The sequence below is a fragment of the Vanessa cardui genome, chromosome 12 (assembly GCF_905220365.1).
Source record: "Vanessa cardui chromosome 12, ilVanCard2.1, whole genome shotgun sequence".
NCBI classification, from domain to species: Eukaryota; Metazoa; Arthropoda; class Insecta; order Lepidoptera; family Nymphalidae; genus Vanessa; species Vanessa cardui.
This window is the reverse complement of record NC_061134.1, coordinates 7,101,667-7,119,213: the sequence shown is the minus strand read 5'-3', so window position 1 is coordinate 7,119,213 and position 17,547 is coordinate 7,101,667. Positions and strand designations below refer to the sequence as shown.

The 17,547-nt window shown below is 34.4% G+C and overlaps 1 protein-coding gene across 6 annotated transcripts in view; it reads left to right on the top strand.

The window, feature by feature from the left end:
* The window catches only part of LOC124534155 (proline-rich protein 36), a 54,470-nt gene that overhangs the window by 13,576 nt on the left and 23,347 nt on the right, over window positions 1–17,547 (top strand). For 4 of the 6 annotated variants that reach the window (XM_047109852.1, XM_047109854.1, XM_047109856.1 and 1 more), the window contains exons 3-5: window positions 5,395–5,514; window positions 5,935–5,970; window positions 7,032–7,058. In XM_047109852.1, the coding sequence (XP_046965808.1) occupies window positions 5,395–5,514; window positions 5,935–5,970; window positions 7,032–7,058 (183 nt within the window). The remainder of the gene's footprint in view (window positions 1–5,394; window positions 5,515–5,934; window positions 5,971–7,031; window positions 7,059–17,547) is intronic. The other 2 variants (XM_047109855.1, XM_047109857.1) reach the window with 2 other exon arrangements.

The window sequence follows — 17,547 nt, the reverse complement described above, 5'->3', positions numbered from 1 at the left end:
TTTACCCCCACATTTCGTCGGTTCGCCGCGAGCCAAGATATGTCGCAATCCCATCCAATTTGCCTCCCACCGCTTGTGCTGTTGTTGGAATAAAGCGGAAAATCTTGCTCTCTCGGGAAAAGAATAAATTATATCGAAGCCTCCGTACAGCTAAATTTTGACTTAGTGTTTTTATTGTGACACAAAATCGTTGTAAATTTACTGATTCATTTAACTGTTAGTTTTTCAATACTATTGTTAACATCACTTTTTTAACTAGCCTCGATCTCTCCCTTAAAGTTGAATTGAAATTGGAAAATTCCATTCTTATCTATGCTAACGTTATAAACTAACCCTATCAATCAAATTTTAGCTTTCTAGACACAGGACAACTAATTTTGGGCCGTGCATTGATACTCACTCAGGACTAACGATATATGTATATAATACTTGAGTAAAACGTCCAAGATTGTTACCACGCACTAGACGTGAAGCATACCGCCTCCGTCGCGGTGTCGACTAATAGCTCCTCACAGATTCAATTTGCCGTCAAATAGAATAGTCTCCCGGAGCGCACTACGCGATCATTAAGTTACGCCCTCTTCTCCTGTGAGATAGTGTTTCGAATTCTTACCAGAATAACTTGCCATTGAATTTATATTTCAATTTTACACTTTGTCCGTTCCGTAGCGAGACATTCGAACAAATTTTGTTAAATTTATTTCATTTGTATATATTAAAATAAAACAAAACATATATCACACGAAAACGTTTCGGTATCAGACACGTAAAATATGAGGGTGAAAAGTGAAAATGTAAAACGAAATTTTATTTTTTATAAATTCGAGTAAACCCTATCAAGGCACGGAATTGCAGCGAAATAATTGTGTGATAGCGGTTCAGGAAATAAAATACCGTTTCTATTATTTGTGAAAATATTTATAGCATTTTTTCACCTGTCGCTTTCATTTTAACATTGTAAATGTTTTTATCGGTTTATAAATTTTTAAATTTATTTTTATCGTGTTACTTTTGAATTTTATAGAAATTAAAATATAAATTTACGTACGGATATGTTGTAGATAGAATATAAGATACGATAAAATGTTTCACTGCTTCACTAAACAAACTGACTCAATTGAATACGGCACTAGTCGTTACAGCCAATAAAAGATACCACCAGCCTGTTGTCCAACAAATAAATTTAACCTCAAATCTAATGCAGACATCAATAGGTATAGAGCACAAACGTACTTCCGTATAAAATTGGTTGCGGTGAAGTGAACACGAGTTGATTGCTTTCGACAGAGGCGCATCCTTATTGTGTTGTCGCTGAGAGCTGGCGACTCGCCACAGACTGCGGCCAAAATGTTTTTATTCCCTCTTTCGATATTGCAGTTTGCTTACGTCGCCCTCCATTTACCTTATCGGTAATATATGAAACGTACGGTGCTTCTTTTATTTTTCATTAGACGGTTTAAAGGACATTATAAAACATCGAATAATACATTCTATATCTATCTATCTTTCTATTAATTATGATCATCATTATATAGATATAGTTTAAACTGCGAATATATACGGTAATTTGCGTTTTAGGTGCTAAAAACGCACTAATAAAAGTAAAAAGATTTGAAATATGTATGATGAAATAAACAATTACTTACATGAAAAATATAATATAATATTAAAATATATTAATAGTAACAATAACTACTTGTAAAATTTAATCTCCTCTCCATCAAATTTAATACGATAACGTAATCGTGAATCATGTCGAGAGATGAATTATTAATTATTCAAAATACCTTCGTTATTATTCAGCTAAAGACAATTATTGCAATAATTTAACATTTACGAGAAATATTAACAACGGTACGAGGTTAACTATAAATGTTCATTGTATCGTAAGTTGCTAAATACTACTTAAATAAAGATGAGTTGCGTAATGAAAATTCAAACGAACAGTTTTATCTTTAATTACAAAGTTAATTATTCACGTAACTAAATTAAACCGTATCATATATGTCATATTGTATTCATACGATACTTTGGACGTTTGAACAGTCTATTTCGATTTGTGACACTAAATTCGAAATTAGTTAGCGTATCAACCACAATGCAATGGAAATGTTAATTCAATCACAGTTCCATTAGTTCGGCTTTCCGCAGTGTAATATTAATCTCGGAGCGGTCTGTCGCGAAATTCCATTTAGCAGCGCCGCGGGCTAACGACGAGCGCTGTTCACGCCGACGCCGACGCCGACGCTCAGTCTGATTGATCCGATGTGATGTTGTGTGCCCGGATTAAAACGTGATAACTTCAATGTTACAAATCGGAAATCCGTTAGCTTTACGCCACTTGTATTTTGAGCAATCTCGTAAATGTATCGGCAAATTTATGACATTCCGTTCTACCTTTGTTCGTAAGTTTATAATGTGCCTAAATATAAATCATAAAATAACATAAATGTAAGTAATATTTTAAACCAATGTATTAAAACTTATTTAAGAGCTCGGATAATATATTACATAAAACATGTACATTTTATCTGAAAATCGGGAAAGGTAAAATTCAATTTTTTATTCACCAATCTGTACTGTGTGTACACAGCGTGTTGAAATTAACTTCAAATCTTCTTAAACTTTACTTAGCGCTAGGACATACAGTTACTTTTTATTTTCATAGAAAATGTATATTAATCATATACATTACAATAAGAGAGAGATATCAAATTATTTTATTCTATACCAACAGTTTTGTTTTATTTTGTCAAAGCTAATAATAAAATGATCCTTGCTAAAAACGAACAGGTCCTATCAAGAACCATTAGTAGGAATATTCAATTAAAATACTTTTATATAATTCAGACTTTAAAAATAATCTTAATTATTAAAAATTGCCTTACTAAAAGTAAAACCTGCTGTGTGTCTTGACATTTTGTGAAAAAGTTCGAAGCGTCCAGATGTTGACTGTGAATTAATATTTAAATGCCCGACATATGTACATGACAACACGAAGGTTAATTTACAGTATGGTTTGTATGTAATTTTTATTTGAAAAATAAATGACGAACAATAGAACGAATTGTTACTCCATTTTCATTCAATTTTATTAAAACTAAAAATATAACAAAATAATTGAATTATATCTCGATAAATTACTCGAGTTATAAAAAAGGTCAACTCTAACATTTAATTAATCCATTCAATGTTAACAAAGACAAAGGTTTCAAATAAATGCTATGATATTATCTGCTATTTAAACTCGCAAGTTTGATTGACTTATAATAGTATCTGTTATCTATAAGTAATTAAATATATCAATTACACTGACTACAGTAGCTTGCTGTATAGTATCAAGGACTCGGGTATCGTTGACAAGTTCCAACAAGAGAGTTACGTGCCTCGACATAAATAAATTATGCAACGCGCCACTTAGCGATACCACACCTTGCCACCTCACTGCCGTCACCGTACACGCCGACGTGCCCTCCTTCCGCTCTTGACTCCACGATGACATATTTAACGCGTCGATACAATTAATCGCTCATACACATCGAATATATTAACCGATTTCGTTAATGAATTTATTAAACGACGACCGGAGACGAAACACAATAAACCTTAATATTTAAAACACGACGCTTAGTACAGATATTATCTAGACATGCATGCAATAAAATATAGCCATTATATTTAAATGGCTTTTAACAAGTTATTGCTAAAGCGTGATGTAAATGAAAAATACAATGTTAACGGTTACGTGTTCTGTAAGCTAGAAAGTTACTTAATATCCTGTTGATATAAATTTAAATAAATTGTTATTGGGAAATGTATACGTTCGGGTTATTTGATGCACAATAGAAGTGTATTCATGAAAAATGTAATTGAATGATTTATCGCGTTGGTCACGTTTCGCCGCCATATGGAGTCCTCATGAATAAGTAATGTTCGGCAGCGGTCGTTGTTTCAATTAGCGGTCGTGTCGTCGGTCGGGCATCGCCGCCTGCCACCCGCCGCTGCTGAACCGACCGGAATGCCATTTATAAACTGAATCTCTGCCACCCTCCATTAAAACTTACAATCGCGCAAGCATCGTAAACAGCAAACGTCTACTTCAATTTCATCGTAATAACTCGTTCCCTCGTTATACCTTACACACAACAATTTTCTTATATTGTACTGTTTTATTATTAAGATTGTACTTTACTTGAACATTTAAAGGTTATAAAGTTAAAATTTAATTGTTAACATGCTAAGTTTCATTCTTGGAACGCTTTTGAGGAGAAAGGGTCGCGTGAGAGCTCATTACAATTAGGGCGCGTTGTAATGAGCAAAAGTAATTATGTGGTTAGCATCCGGCGCAACACGATCCACCCTGGATTAGTAAGATCTGACTCGTCTACACGATGTGGATTAATTTAATATATGTTTTTGTTTAACTCTTTCATGTAAAAACTCGTAAAGGAATCCCCTACACTAGAATGGGGACATTACCGACTACGTATTTCTTATTGTTATTTTTTGTGCGAGGAATGGAACGTATTATGTTTTTATATATTGCCTGCTACTTAAGATGACAGTAACAATATATTAAGTGGGCAAAAAATAACGCAGTTTTTTTGTGTTTCTAAATTTATACTACACGAGTTTTAAACTATGAATAAAATTAAACTGGAATAATTTTAAACTTCATTTTAGCCGTAAGTATTACACTTCAATTTAAATTTCGTAACATCGTAAAGTCCGTACATCCAACATCTAAATAAAAAATAAAATAAATGACCAAATGTCATCTTAACAATTTATTCATATTGTATAATATCAACTTCTTTATAAGCAATATCAGCAATAGTAGCACAAGGCGTCCTGTCAATTTAGTGTAACAAGTTTTCTCTTAAACATAAAGAACATGACTGAAAAAGGAAAGCAAAATCAAATTGCGGACTAACTTATCCTAAGTAATAAAAACATGGAAGTTCACTGAGCGAGGGCGGTCGGAGAGTTATCCATTTACAGAGAGTTAGTCGTTTTATTTTCTTTTATCCGTCCCGTCGAGCGCTCATCGTTGGGCAGATTTGCTTCCCCCCGATTTCGTCTTCGGAACCCTCCCGTGAAATAGACGCGAAATGTGATAAATGGGATGCTCTTTTTATTGTTAAGTCCCGGGTGCGTTACGTTATAGGGAGGCCCATTTTGGCTCGAGTCCCTGTCTTATCAAATTTTCTTATATCTCATACCGTTCAATTTTGAAAGGCTACGTAAAACGCTTTTATGCCCTCATCCATTAAAATTAAATTTTATAAAAGTTTTGAATTTATTTCCTTCCAAGATTTGCTAGATTTTTGCTGGAAGTGCAGTATTACAAATGTTTTTATCGAATAGTGGGATAATTCTGTACTCCTTCTGCAGGGTATAACGCTGCTTCAAGACGCTGGTACGTCGGATGATAGTGGAAGGGCATCCGAACGACTCACGGGCAGTTCGGTGGCACCCCGCGATCCCGATTCCTCCCGCGATCGTCTTAGCGACGTATGTATATAAATCTGTAACTTAAAAAAATATTACTTTCAACCATGTGTGTCCAACGACTCGAATGCTTTACTCGTTTTCACGTTACGTGTATACTTTCAAAATACATTTATGTATTCCGATGGTGTCCGTTGTTGTAACACTCATATTATTTTTTATTAAGATGCATGTTCATTGTTTCTTGATGTTGTATGTTCTGTTGCCGTTGCTACTTTCCCAGCCTTACACTCGAAGAGTACGACTTTATTACTATATAGATATATAAAAATATTTCAAACATAAATAAAATATCTATCAGAACTCAAATAATATATTGAAAAGTCATAACGAATCTCGACGTTCAAGGGGATGGCAATTAGGATAAGTTTTCTTGAGACTTAATAGTCGACTCACATCTTCGCTTTTTTTTTCTCCCTGCAGGCCAGTAGCCGCTGTAGTTCCGGAAAAGGCTATATCGTGAGTATACCTAATGTTGTCCTTGTTTTGCGCCGAAATATTTGAACCGCACGTCACAAGCTTGATTACTTCGCTTTTTTACATCAGCATGCTTGCCATACCTTATTCGATTATAAGAATTTATGTGTATCTCCTTAATATATATTCTTTATAAATAAAACTTTTTATCGAGAAATCACTTGCCATAAGCACGTAATTTATCATTTAAATGTCAAACTCTATTTAAAGTTGAATGATGCTTGAAAATACATCAAAATAATTTATGATCTCATAAATATTCAAAGTATAAACAAACAGAGTGTCTCTCCGGCATTTTTTTCGTTTCTAAACATGAGCAAGTCGTGAACGCCATTAGAGGAGTTGAGTTGTTCAAAGGTGAAAGCAATAATTTTCGATTACTGCGTGCAAATTTACCCCGATCACGCAACATATAGTCCCTGTTCGATATTCGGCACGTATAGCACCTAAATCACGAGATTTGTCGAGGCACACTACGTACTCGTAACTTTACCTGCGTCCTGAATACTTCATGTTGTGTATTTATACGAAATTGTAATATCTACGTCTGATCCCTCCGTTGTTTCCCTCGACGCGAACTTCGTAAATATTCAAAGATTTATTCGTCAGACTAAACTATAATGAATCTCATGTTCTCTTCGAAGTCTCTATTATTAATTTGAATTATGTATACGACTGTATTTATATGAAACCTCATTTATCTAAATTGATTTATAATAATATTTATGTATCTAAACATTAATATTCTCACGCCAATGATAATTTGGATAACTAATTATATGTTAATGTAGTATTGGGTGTACCGGTATATGCAAATGAGTAGACATTGATTATATCACAGAGGTAGGCGTATTTAATCCCGCCTTGGATGACGAGTAATTAGTGTTGATCTATGACTCATTAACTTATTATAAATTGCTGGTTAATAAGTGATGTTCGCTTGTTTCGCTTCAATAGACTCCTTCAAATTATAATGCATGATGCTTTCTGATATTACAATGTGATTGACACTTGTTCTTATTTATTTTTTTCTTCTTTTGCAGTGTGATAGTGAAGGCGACGATGACAAGGCAAGTATTTTAATGATATTATTCCATCGGAGACACCGTTACATAGTCAAGTTTTGAACGTAAATTAATTAAGCAAATATATTTCGCCTTCGAAATTGTGAAAAGTTAAAACAACCTCTGATATAAATGTCTGTGTAATGTAAGTGGCGAAGTTGCTCGTTCCCCGTTTATTACGCGAGCGAACTCACTCGCACGGTGATTAATCTCACGGGAAGAAACGCCCCGAGCACCTGTTTACAAATTGTTTAGTCGCTATCTATTCCTCTAATTGGATTTTTGTCACGAACGATTTATTTGAAGCCATTTCAGCGTAATAGTCCATTTAAATCAGGACCGAGTTGGACGTTGCGAACGTGCAGTTTCAGGGTAATAGTTTCGCTTTGTGCGGACTTAACGCGCTGTAGGAGCTTAACTAACTCGTCAACAGGTTGTGAAATGCGAGTCAAAAGCCAGAGTTGAACGTAGAACGCTTTACGGCGTGTCGACGTAGCAAAGGGCGCTGATTACGCGCCGTCGCTCTGTTTCGTAATTACAAGATTGGCGCAGTCGCGAAGTGCCCGTAATTAAGTACGTTATATTACGCCTTTCGCCTCACTACTAATATGCGCCTCAAAGTTCCAGTTTAAGTAATATTCGTTTAATAACTTTAATTGCTCGAAAGTTAGTTCCTACTATTCGCTGTAAATAATGTCTAGATGTTGACATGTCAATTAACAACCGAGAACGTAAACAGTTACTCGTGTAAACGATAAGTTTAATTTGTACAAGTGTAAATAACTGCTACAAATTAGCTACGGCTCCCATTCAAATCCCAAAAGCTTTAGAGACTAATAGCATTGTTCGCAAACGCTGGCAATTCCGATTCAACCGCGTTCCTCTTAATCTAATTATGCCTGTCCGCTTCGCTGCCCTCAACTCACCCCCTTGTACCTTTGCTTAGTGTTTTATCTTAGTAGAAAACCTTGCAAGAATATTTATGATCACATAATACCACTAACATAGACTAAATTACAATTTATTTAAATGTTTATAATAAAAATCAAATGAATACAATTATAGCAATCGGTGACTGGACTATTATAAATTTAAAGCAACGTGAAAATACAATAGACTAAAAATAACTACGAATGTAATTATTACAACTATGGTATCATTGCGCTCGTACATACCTTTGTATAATATTAATTAAATTATTTATTAACGGTGGCCGCGTTTTCGTTCGAGACTTTGGAATTCCAATTTGTAAAATATAATGAATTATGTGTTTAAATATTTAATGATGCGTTTATATAATTCGTTTTTTTTTTCTCATAAGTTTAGTTATACATGTTTGGTATAATGTTACAAAATCGTTTCATTGAATTACTGGTTTTCACAAAGTGACATATCCCACTTTCTTTATTTACTTCCTACTTTTAAAATATTAAGGGTGTTTCATTTTATCATGGACGGTATCCAATACAATATTGAAATTTTTCTGTTAAGTTTTAGTCCTAGTTCAAACTTACTTAATACATATTTATAACAAATGCTTTGTTTGTTAAAAAGTTAGCATTTCTTTTTTAAAAATCGTAGCGTAAATTCATTAATTACACTCTATAACGTAATTAAATTTCAATACAGACGTCTAGTTATAATAGTCAATTAGAAATCATAACTTAAGACTTACGTCGGGATTAGTTAATATATTATGTCATAATCGAATTGAAAGTTGAGTGGCACAATAATGTCGGTAAATGGATATCTGAGGAGGAAATCAGTCTCGGCTCCGCTGTTGTCGTGTCGATTAATTAAATTATCCCGAGAGCTTGACAGTGTTGCGGGAGAATGGCTCCGAGCTCATTCTGAGCAACACGTTTTAAGGATCATTTCTCACTGGAGCAAATGTTTTTTATATCCTCTAATTAATCACTACAAATCATCGTCATAAAATATTTTTCATCCCATTTGTTTTGGGATCCGTGAAAATCTTAAAATATATTTCGCCTTATTACAAACGCTTCAGGTGATTGGTCGGTTTTCCGACACCGACCGTTGTTCAGACGCTAAGTAATGATTGTATTAGTTGATACAAGTTTAGTGAAAATAAATCTTTGTTGTCACTCATACTACGGTTAAAGACTGATGTATAAAGATTTTCTTATCTGATGGTATAATATATGCTGATTAAAACATATTTATTATATTAAAATTATAAATGTTTTACAAGACATTATTTATAAACTAATTTCGACAAAGGCGTAACGTATCGTAATAAATTATATACGATTAGTAAAATATTAAAAGATAACATCTCTAAGTATTTTTTTACATCAATGTTTCGATATCTTGAAAGGATCTTAATGAAGTAATTGAAATTCAATTTGTGTGAGAGGAAAAGAACAATAAATATAACATTTGTGTTCACGGAATTGATTAACATTTAAATCGCAAATATTCCGCACTTGACATATTTATATATTTTATCGGCTGAACTGAATGTGTTCGTTTATTTGTATATTGTTGAAGAAAATATCGTTAAGGCGCTCGTAGAAAAGGAATCGACACTATCCCAACTCTCATAACTACAAGGTTCCCTTTATCGAGTAATCTTATTTTCAAGTGCTAGACTCTCGTGCCCGGTTTATGCGATGAGTCCCAAGCGAGAGGTAGCATTTATAGTGCTGGCTACACTTAGCCGGAGTGCGCCACTAACTCGATCCGATTCAACTTGGGCTATTTACACTCGGGGTTCAATTATGCTTCCACTTTGATATGCAAATCCGTTCGCGTTTGGGTAATTACGTAGACGCTTCCCAGGTTCCGTTGCAAACGTCAGTTTGAGCTTTACATTAATTTATTTGACTTGCCAGAACCACGCTTCTGCTGGGTCATGCGCTTTGTGCAGCCCCGTTCTGTTTGAATTTGCGTTCGTTATGATGTTAACAAGATGTGCGAAATTTAAATGGACGATCGCTAAGATATATTTCCTGTCGATAATGTTATTAATTCAATTGACCTACTTTTAAGAATATAATATAAACACGTGGAAATAGATGTTTTCATGTAATAAATCGTTTTATGGTTTAGTGTATGAAAGTATATTTATTGAAAAGATAATACCGATACATGCTAACGTCTAAGGTGAAAGAACTTAGGAGCAAGTTACTTTCAAATGATTAGATATTTTATAATAAAATTAAATAGTAAATTGTTTTATTAAAACACAGGAAATTTAAGAAATCAGGATCTAAAATTTCAAGACAAAGATAATATTATTAGGAACGAAACGGGCACCCTTAGTCAGGCACTCGTTGTAAATTGTTAGAACAAACTAGCCTCACTTCAAAGTTAGGTGCCTCGGTTATTAGCTCAGCTGAAATGGGAGTCGGCAACTAGTGATGCAACGCCTGTCTGACCACGGCCATTTGGGATTGTTTGGAGCATACGAACATTCCTTTGTTTATAGCTGAAATGCTTAATTACAAACCATTTATAAAACTATGAGGAATAGTTCGATTTATTGTTTTATGTTACGATTTATTTTCAGCTATCAGTGTACGATATAATTTTTCTAAAATATTAATTAGTTTTTTTTTTTTTATTTAAAGTATTTTGTGAAATATGAAAGAAAGAGAATTGAGTAAGCCTCTGAATTGAAATAACAAAGAGGGTCAGTAACAAGGATATCAGTGATGTCAGTCGAATTTGTAACTAAGATGATCGATACGGGCTCTAAAATATCTAAATTTAAAAGAACGAGGCATAATTATAAAATATATTTAACATAAATAAATAAATTACTGGTATACAGCATCTTCAAATATATTAAATGTCGTGGAAGCCTTTAACGTAACTACCATATGAAATCCGTGAAACCTCAATCATTCATCAGGTAGCATATCACTTCTAGTCGATTAGCTCGGGTGGATCGAGGTGAACACAATCTGCTCGCAAGGCCGTGTAGGGGGAACATTAATAAGAACATGAATACCAATATACTGGGTAGCGTCTATAAATTTTGCTTTCATATGCTACGTGTTATCACTTTTTATATTCAGATCGCTCACAACGTAGCATTATAATAAATTGTATCCATTTAATTTCCATATCAATACAAATAAATAAATATGAAGAATTTGAATTTGTTTCTACATTTAGTAACAAATTCCTATTCATATTTATATATATTTTACAATTTAATTAAAAAAATAGCCATCGACCTTTCTGTTCTTTCCGGTGAATTTCGAAAACGGCTTGACCGATTTTGATAGAGACGGAAAAGGAGAACATGTATTTCAAAAAAATTGAGTTTTCACCTATGAAAATGTTAACAAGATCCTACTCAAGCTCAAATTATAACATTGCTGGGGATTTATTGAAATAACTTTACTTAACAGTATTTTAAAATGATCATGTCTATAAATTATTCAAATAGAAATCGTTTCGAAAGAAATATTTTTCCAAGATTCACCAGTGGCCGCCTCTCGGCAGGATTACCTTACGCAAACCTGCCTCGGTTAATTGAAAGAGCTTCTTTCATTTAGTGTAATATTTTATGGCGTGGAGTCTGGCGCGATGCGGTAAGAGTTTGTGGTTTCACTTCAACTCGCACCAATCTTTCCATAGCGCCGTCTCGCCCGACTGCCGCTTAACATTCTTTGTTATACGCCGAGTAATAAGAAAATAATTTAATAATCTCTCGTTTTATAAGAATACAAATTTATATCCAGCGCTTTATCTTAATTGCGTCCTTGATTTCATTTTAATATTGACCTTTCGCATAAATTGATTTTATTAGATATAGTGATAATTATCTTATTTATAACTAATAAATATTTATGTAACTATTTGACACGAACATAAAATACCTAATACTTGTTTAGTTTGATTTATAACCTTCGGAGAGTATTAGTGTGAAAACGAGCAATAAGGTAGGCAGCGGGGGCGTGTTATAATTAGCGTTAAAATCGGAGGGTTGATTCTGCGGCTCACCGACATGAGCCGCAATAAAGCGCCCACACCCGTGACCGTGCTCGGCACGCGAGATAAGGGTCATCGCGACACTATCTGCCACTGTTACATTGTTGCACTGCCAACGACAACTTAAACCTCACACGACGCCGACCCACGTCCGTGAACCTTTTATTACATCTCGCACTCATAACAAGCAATCTCTGTAAAATACTTCACACTTGTAATTATGGTCCTTCAATATGCATTAAATAAAACCTAACGCAAATATGTTTAATAAATTATAGCGAACTATGTACATAACTGCGTGATTAACATAATGTTTCTGAAATGTTCCACTTTTGTCTTGTAAACGAGCATAAAGTGAAAGAACAAATTGCGAGTTTCCCCAGTATTTTCCTCGCTCGGAAAAATATATGTTTTATTAAAGCTCGGCATTTCCGAGAGCGAGGCAACCCTCCGGGCGGTGGACAGGGTGGTGGGCGGCAGCGCGGAGGAGTGTGGGGTCGGCGGCGCGCCAGTGTATAACAGACACTGGAAGGATATAAAACATATTTACGCGCCTATAAAGTACTCTCGTACGTTCGCTCTCCACCATTTTCTTTGTTCCTCGCTCACAGCCAATGATAATGCTTTCTCCCGTTCTGTTAAACTTATTTCGCTTCCGTCTTATCTCGCTTTTCTTCGAAGCTTTTATTTATAACCAAAGTGGCGAAACAAAATAACCTCATATAAAAGGTTGACGACAGTAAATGTTTCATTGCCACTTATTGAATGTTATCCATCAGTATAAAGAAGGCATAGGAGGGATGTATTTGCATTGTTTATTCAATGCTTATTTTCAATTAAAGTTGCATAATAAAAAACGAAACGACTTCATTATACCGAGATACTAGGTTACCAAGTTCTAGCATCGAATTACAACTCGGGGCCACAATGAGAATAAAAGTGATCTTGCCATATTAAAGTCAGCGAATAGAAAAAGAAACGCATTCTTGAAGCTATTCAGAGTGTAGAAGCCAAAGCGTTAACAGTAAAGCGAGGAGCGTCTTAATCTCGTGCGACAGTACAGCTCAGAGCAGAAACCCCTTGCGTAGGTGAGAGGGTGTAATAACAAGTCTTTCCACCCCTCTCACTTCTTTATCGTCCACAAGCTTACCCGCTTGCGAACTTCGAATACCCGTATTATATCCTCGTGTTAAACAGATTGACTCGGATAAGACTTAACTCGCAATTAATAGGCACTTTGGGTCTTTAGTTAATATTGTTTATTATATATATTATACAACTATTTATTTATTTATTTATGACGTTTCATTGTGATAGTATATGGCGATGCATTTGTCTTAAAATTAAAACAAAATGTTTTTATTTTTAATAAGTAGAACAGTGTATCTGTTCACACGCCGACAACAAAGACGCTTCGTCAAAGGGTCGTAATTATCCGTAGGCGGGCGAGTGTTAGCACTCGGCGTTGAGGTCGAGATATCTCTCGACGGATCAGCAGCTCACTCGGGATGCACTCTGCGATTCCGTTTGTCACGGCACCCGGTTGCGGTGTGAGCTCTCGCTCTGATAAACGCATGTCAACGTGCTTTGACTGCGAACAGTCTAACCGCTGCACCAATCTACGGGCTTAGATCTGATTCAAGCAGTCCGTGTTATTAAACCCGAGACAGCATTAATTATTGCTTACTTGTTTAGCATTTAACGTATTGATAATATATCCAGAGCGGATTATGAACAATTACTAAAGAATGGCTTATAAACGCATGATATAAATAAGACGCGACACGTAGCATGCATAGATAAGCCGTACAGCTATTCACACGTCGGCGTGTGAGCGAACACGGGACGGGACGTAATTAGCCGACCGCAAAGTTCACCGGAATGCTTTAAATACAGATACGTACCGGCCGATTCACATAACGCGCCTAATTTATTTTACCTCCAGTAATTCTCTCGACTTCTCCTTTTGTTACACACGTATATTTATATATGTATAGAGCATACCATTGTTTGCGGAGTGAGTGCAAAGTTCCTTGCAATCCCGAACTAATTACTTTCGCAGATACTGGATTGCTTCTTTGTTATTCGAATTCGACTAAATATTTTCTTATACAGTCAATTTACAATAAAGATGCAATTATGTATAACATATGTAGAAAAAGAGATTGTGACTGAAAAGAACGGCAAAAAACTCAACTGCGAAACATAATTAATAAATCGTCATTAAAGAAGACGACACAATTATTACTGAGGAACTTGACCGGGCTGGACGCCATCATACCGTATTGTACTTGTATTTTATAGTATAGGAAATACCATTCATATAATTCTCTTTTAATAATTGGAATATATCAGATTCTTATATTTAAAAATTATACAGAACAGACGGCTTTTGAGTTTAAGTAACTAAGTAAAGCTACTAAGTACACAAATTATTAGAAAAAGAATATTTTTTTTTGAAAATTCCATTTTATTTTGAAATTAGAACATCTAAATCTTAGTATTCAAAGACACAGCTTTGTTATTATACAACATAATAAAGCGGTCGACTTTACAACACCATAAATTGAACATAATCCATTAATATTACACCAACTTCTAACAAAGAGCAATTTATATATTCAGTCTGGAGCGAAATTATTATAAAGTAATCTAAGTTAGACGATCCGTAGAGAGATAAGGGGGTTGACAGGTGTTTAAATATACTCAACCGCTTCCCCATCCACCAGAGATTTGCCGTATTACAACCGTGACGGATTCATCTGAGCCTGCGATTTAAGGATTAATGGCTGGATCGCATCGGGAATCGTGCATTATATGTACCTTGGGATGCATTTATTGACTAGTAACAAAGCTAGATGAAGATGGTCTGATGGTTATTATATTTATTTATATAATGAAGAAAAATGAAACGAGAAAAGGATTATATTGTTTTTCTCAATCGCTGCTAGAATTATATCAAGAACGAAAGTATTGTGTTTTCAATGCACTATAGCAAACACTTTCCCATATTACAACCCATATCATAGACACAAAAAGCGATATACTTTTTATATTAATTATTATAATGTTTACCAACCATAAATGAAATTGATTAAATAAATAAATGAAAACAACTCGCGTTAAATACTTTAATATTAACGAAATGTGTCAAACAGGCTTTTATGATTTTATATGCAGATAGATTAGATAGTACATACTACATGGTAATATTTGAGGCGCATATGCTTAACTAACAAGTCTGTCGGCGCTTAGTTCGCCGCTTTTAATTGGCTGCCGTCCCTCGTTGCCTAAGCTCATCGCTCGTCACTTTGCTGTCATAATAAACACGCAAATTACCCGATGTTTTTGTTAAAACTTTTCTTGAATTGTATACAATTATTTTTCTATGAAGAAACCTTTAAATTACCTTAAACCTTAAAGATTTAATCTAAATATAAAATACCAAAAAATAATTGTATGTAAATAAAATCAGTTGTCTTTGTAAGGTAATATAGATCGCTCTAATTCACTTAGGATTCAAAACACGTTAAAGAGATTAAAATAAGACTTTAATGGATATTCGAGCGAGTGGAACCGGTCCTACGGTTGCGCGGGCTCGTGTAATATCACCAATGTACATTCTCTAGACCTCATTAAAGCGGTTTTTGTCCTCGTCTAATGTTTATCTTATTAACGGACCGGACCCTGTCACTGCTAAATTGCATGCAATTTCTTGTACCGATGATCAATTACGGGGTTTACGTTTTTTTATCAGCATGCTTTCTATTATACAAATTAACACATGCCCCTCGATAGATATCTTACTAAAAAAAAATACAATAATGTGAATGCTTAATGAGGTACAATGTCGTTACTATTCTATAATGATAGTGATACATCAAAAAGACAAGTAGCCAAATAAACAGTATGTTATCGGTGCCGTAATACAGTTATCGCTTTCCCATCTGGAGCGCCATTCACGCCCAATGCACACAACCATTCTTTATAAAACAGTTTAAAGTAATTTGCCGCTACCCGCTATCAATTAGTCTTTTACTACAGCAATCAGTATACTCGCGGCGTTATAAGGTCGACGTTGTTTTATAACATTATTCAAACAGACCTGCTTTGTTATGTAATAAATTACAAGCGAATATTGTACGAGAAGACAGATCATTATTTTATATGTATCCTAAAGCAGTGTTCCCGGCACTTTAGCGTACGTTGTCGGATTATTCCCCTCTTTATGCCGTCGAGCTAGATGCGTCGACCACTTTGTTGTTTTATACTTTGTCTCGAAGCGACTTTATGCATCGCCTCATTGCTCTTCGCCGTTTCGCTTAGTTCTCCCTCTTTATTTTCAGCTCACGTTACTATGTAAATTTATTTTAAAACTAGAGACTCAACAGCGGGTGTTCTTTACAAAAGCGATTTGTTGACTATAATATTGTGTATGTGCATTTATTTACACTATTTTAAAAGTCAACCAATAAATTGCATATTTATAACGTTTTTATTAAATCAAATTAACAGTTATGTAATACCGTATATGTGCATTATATGATAATATTGACGTGACGATCTATTGATTAAACAATTTAGAAAAAAAAACAATAATATTTCTTAAATTTGGGTATTTGAGCTTCCAACGTTTTGATATATTTCAATACAAGTAAGTTAGTTATCTGAAACGAAATTTATTTTTGCAGAGGGAAATCAAACGAAAGTGACTTTGCACATATATTGCGTCGCTTTTCTCTGTGTTCGACGGAAACAAGCTTCAAAATTCGCTTTAATACCTTTGTTCTACATCGCTTTACAGCTCTCGTGCTGCAACAAAATGTTCAAGCACGAATATTTTCAAGATTTTTCACTCGTATTAAACTTTTATAAGATTAATGAATCCATATAACAATTGCTTTTATAGACTTTATTTTGACTTAAACTATAAGCTGATATACTTTAAAATATAAATAAAAAAGCACAAACAATTTCACTGATAGTGTCAACTAATCCATTACTAATATCTACTATCTTAATCGTAGCTTACCAGAAGAATAAATTAACAAAACCAAATTCTTGACTGTAAATTTAATAATAAAAGTCTTATCTTAGAGTTGTTAAAAAAAAAAATAATTACAAATCACAATTTATCTGATCATTCGAATTTTAATTCACACTTAAAATAAAATCGGTTTGTTTATTTAGATAAATCGGTAGCCGACTAGTGGAAATTACTTGTATAGTGTTAAAGAGTGGCCCGATTACTCTCATCGTGAAATTGTGTTTAGCGAGTTTATTCATTACTCGGCACCGCGAACGCTCTGGGGGCGGTGTGGGGACGGTCGGCTCCCCATCCACCACTCTGTTCAGTTTATGGATATAACCTCGACAAAATACCCCTAAAATTGAACTGTTTTTATTACGTACTCTCTTTATCTCTTTTGGTTTGTTGTGCCCTTTATACGGCGTTATAATTTTATTAGGGAGTCTGAAGAGCATTAAATAATGATTCGTATTACATTTCTTTTGTACAACGGAAAAT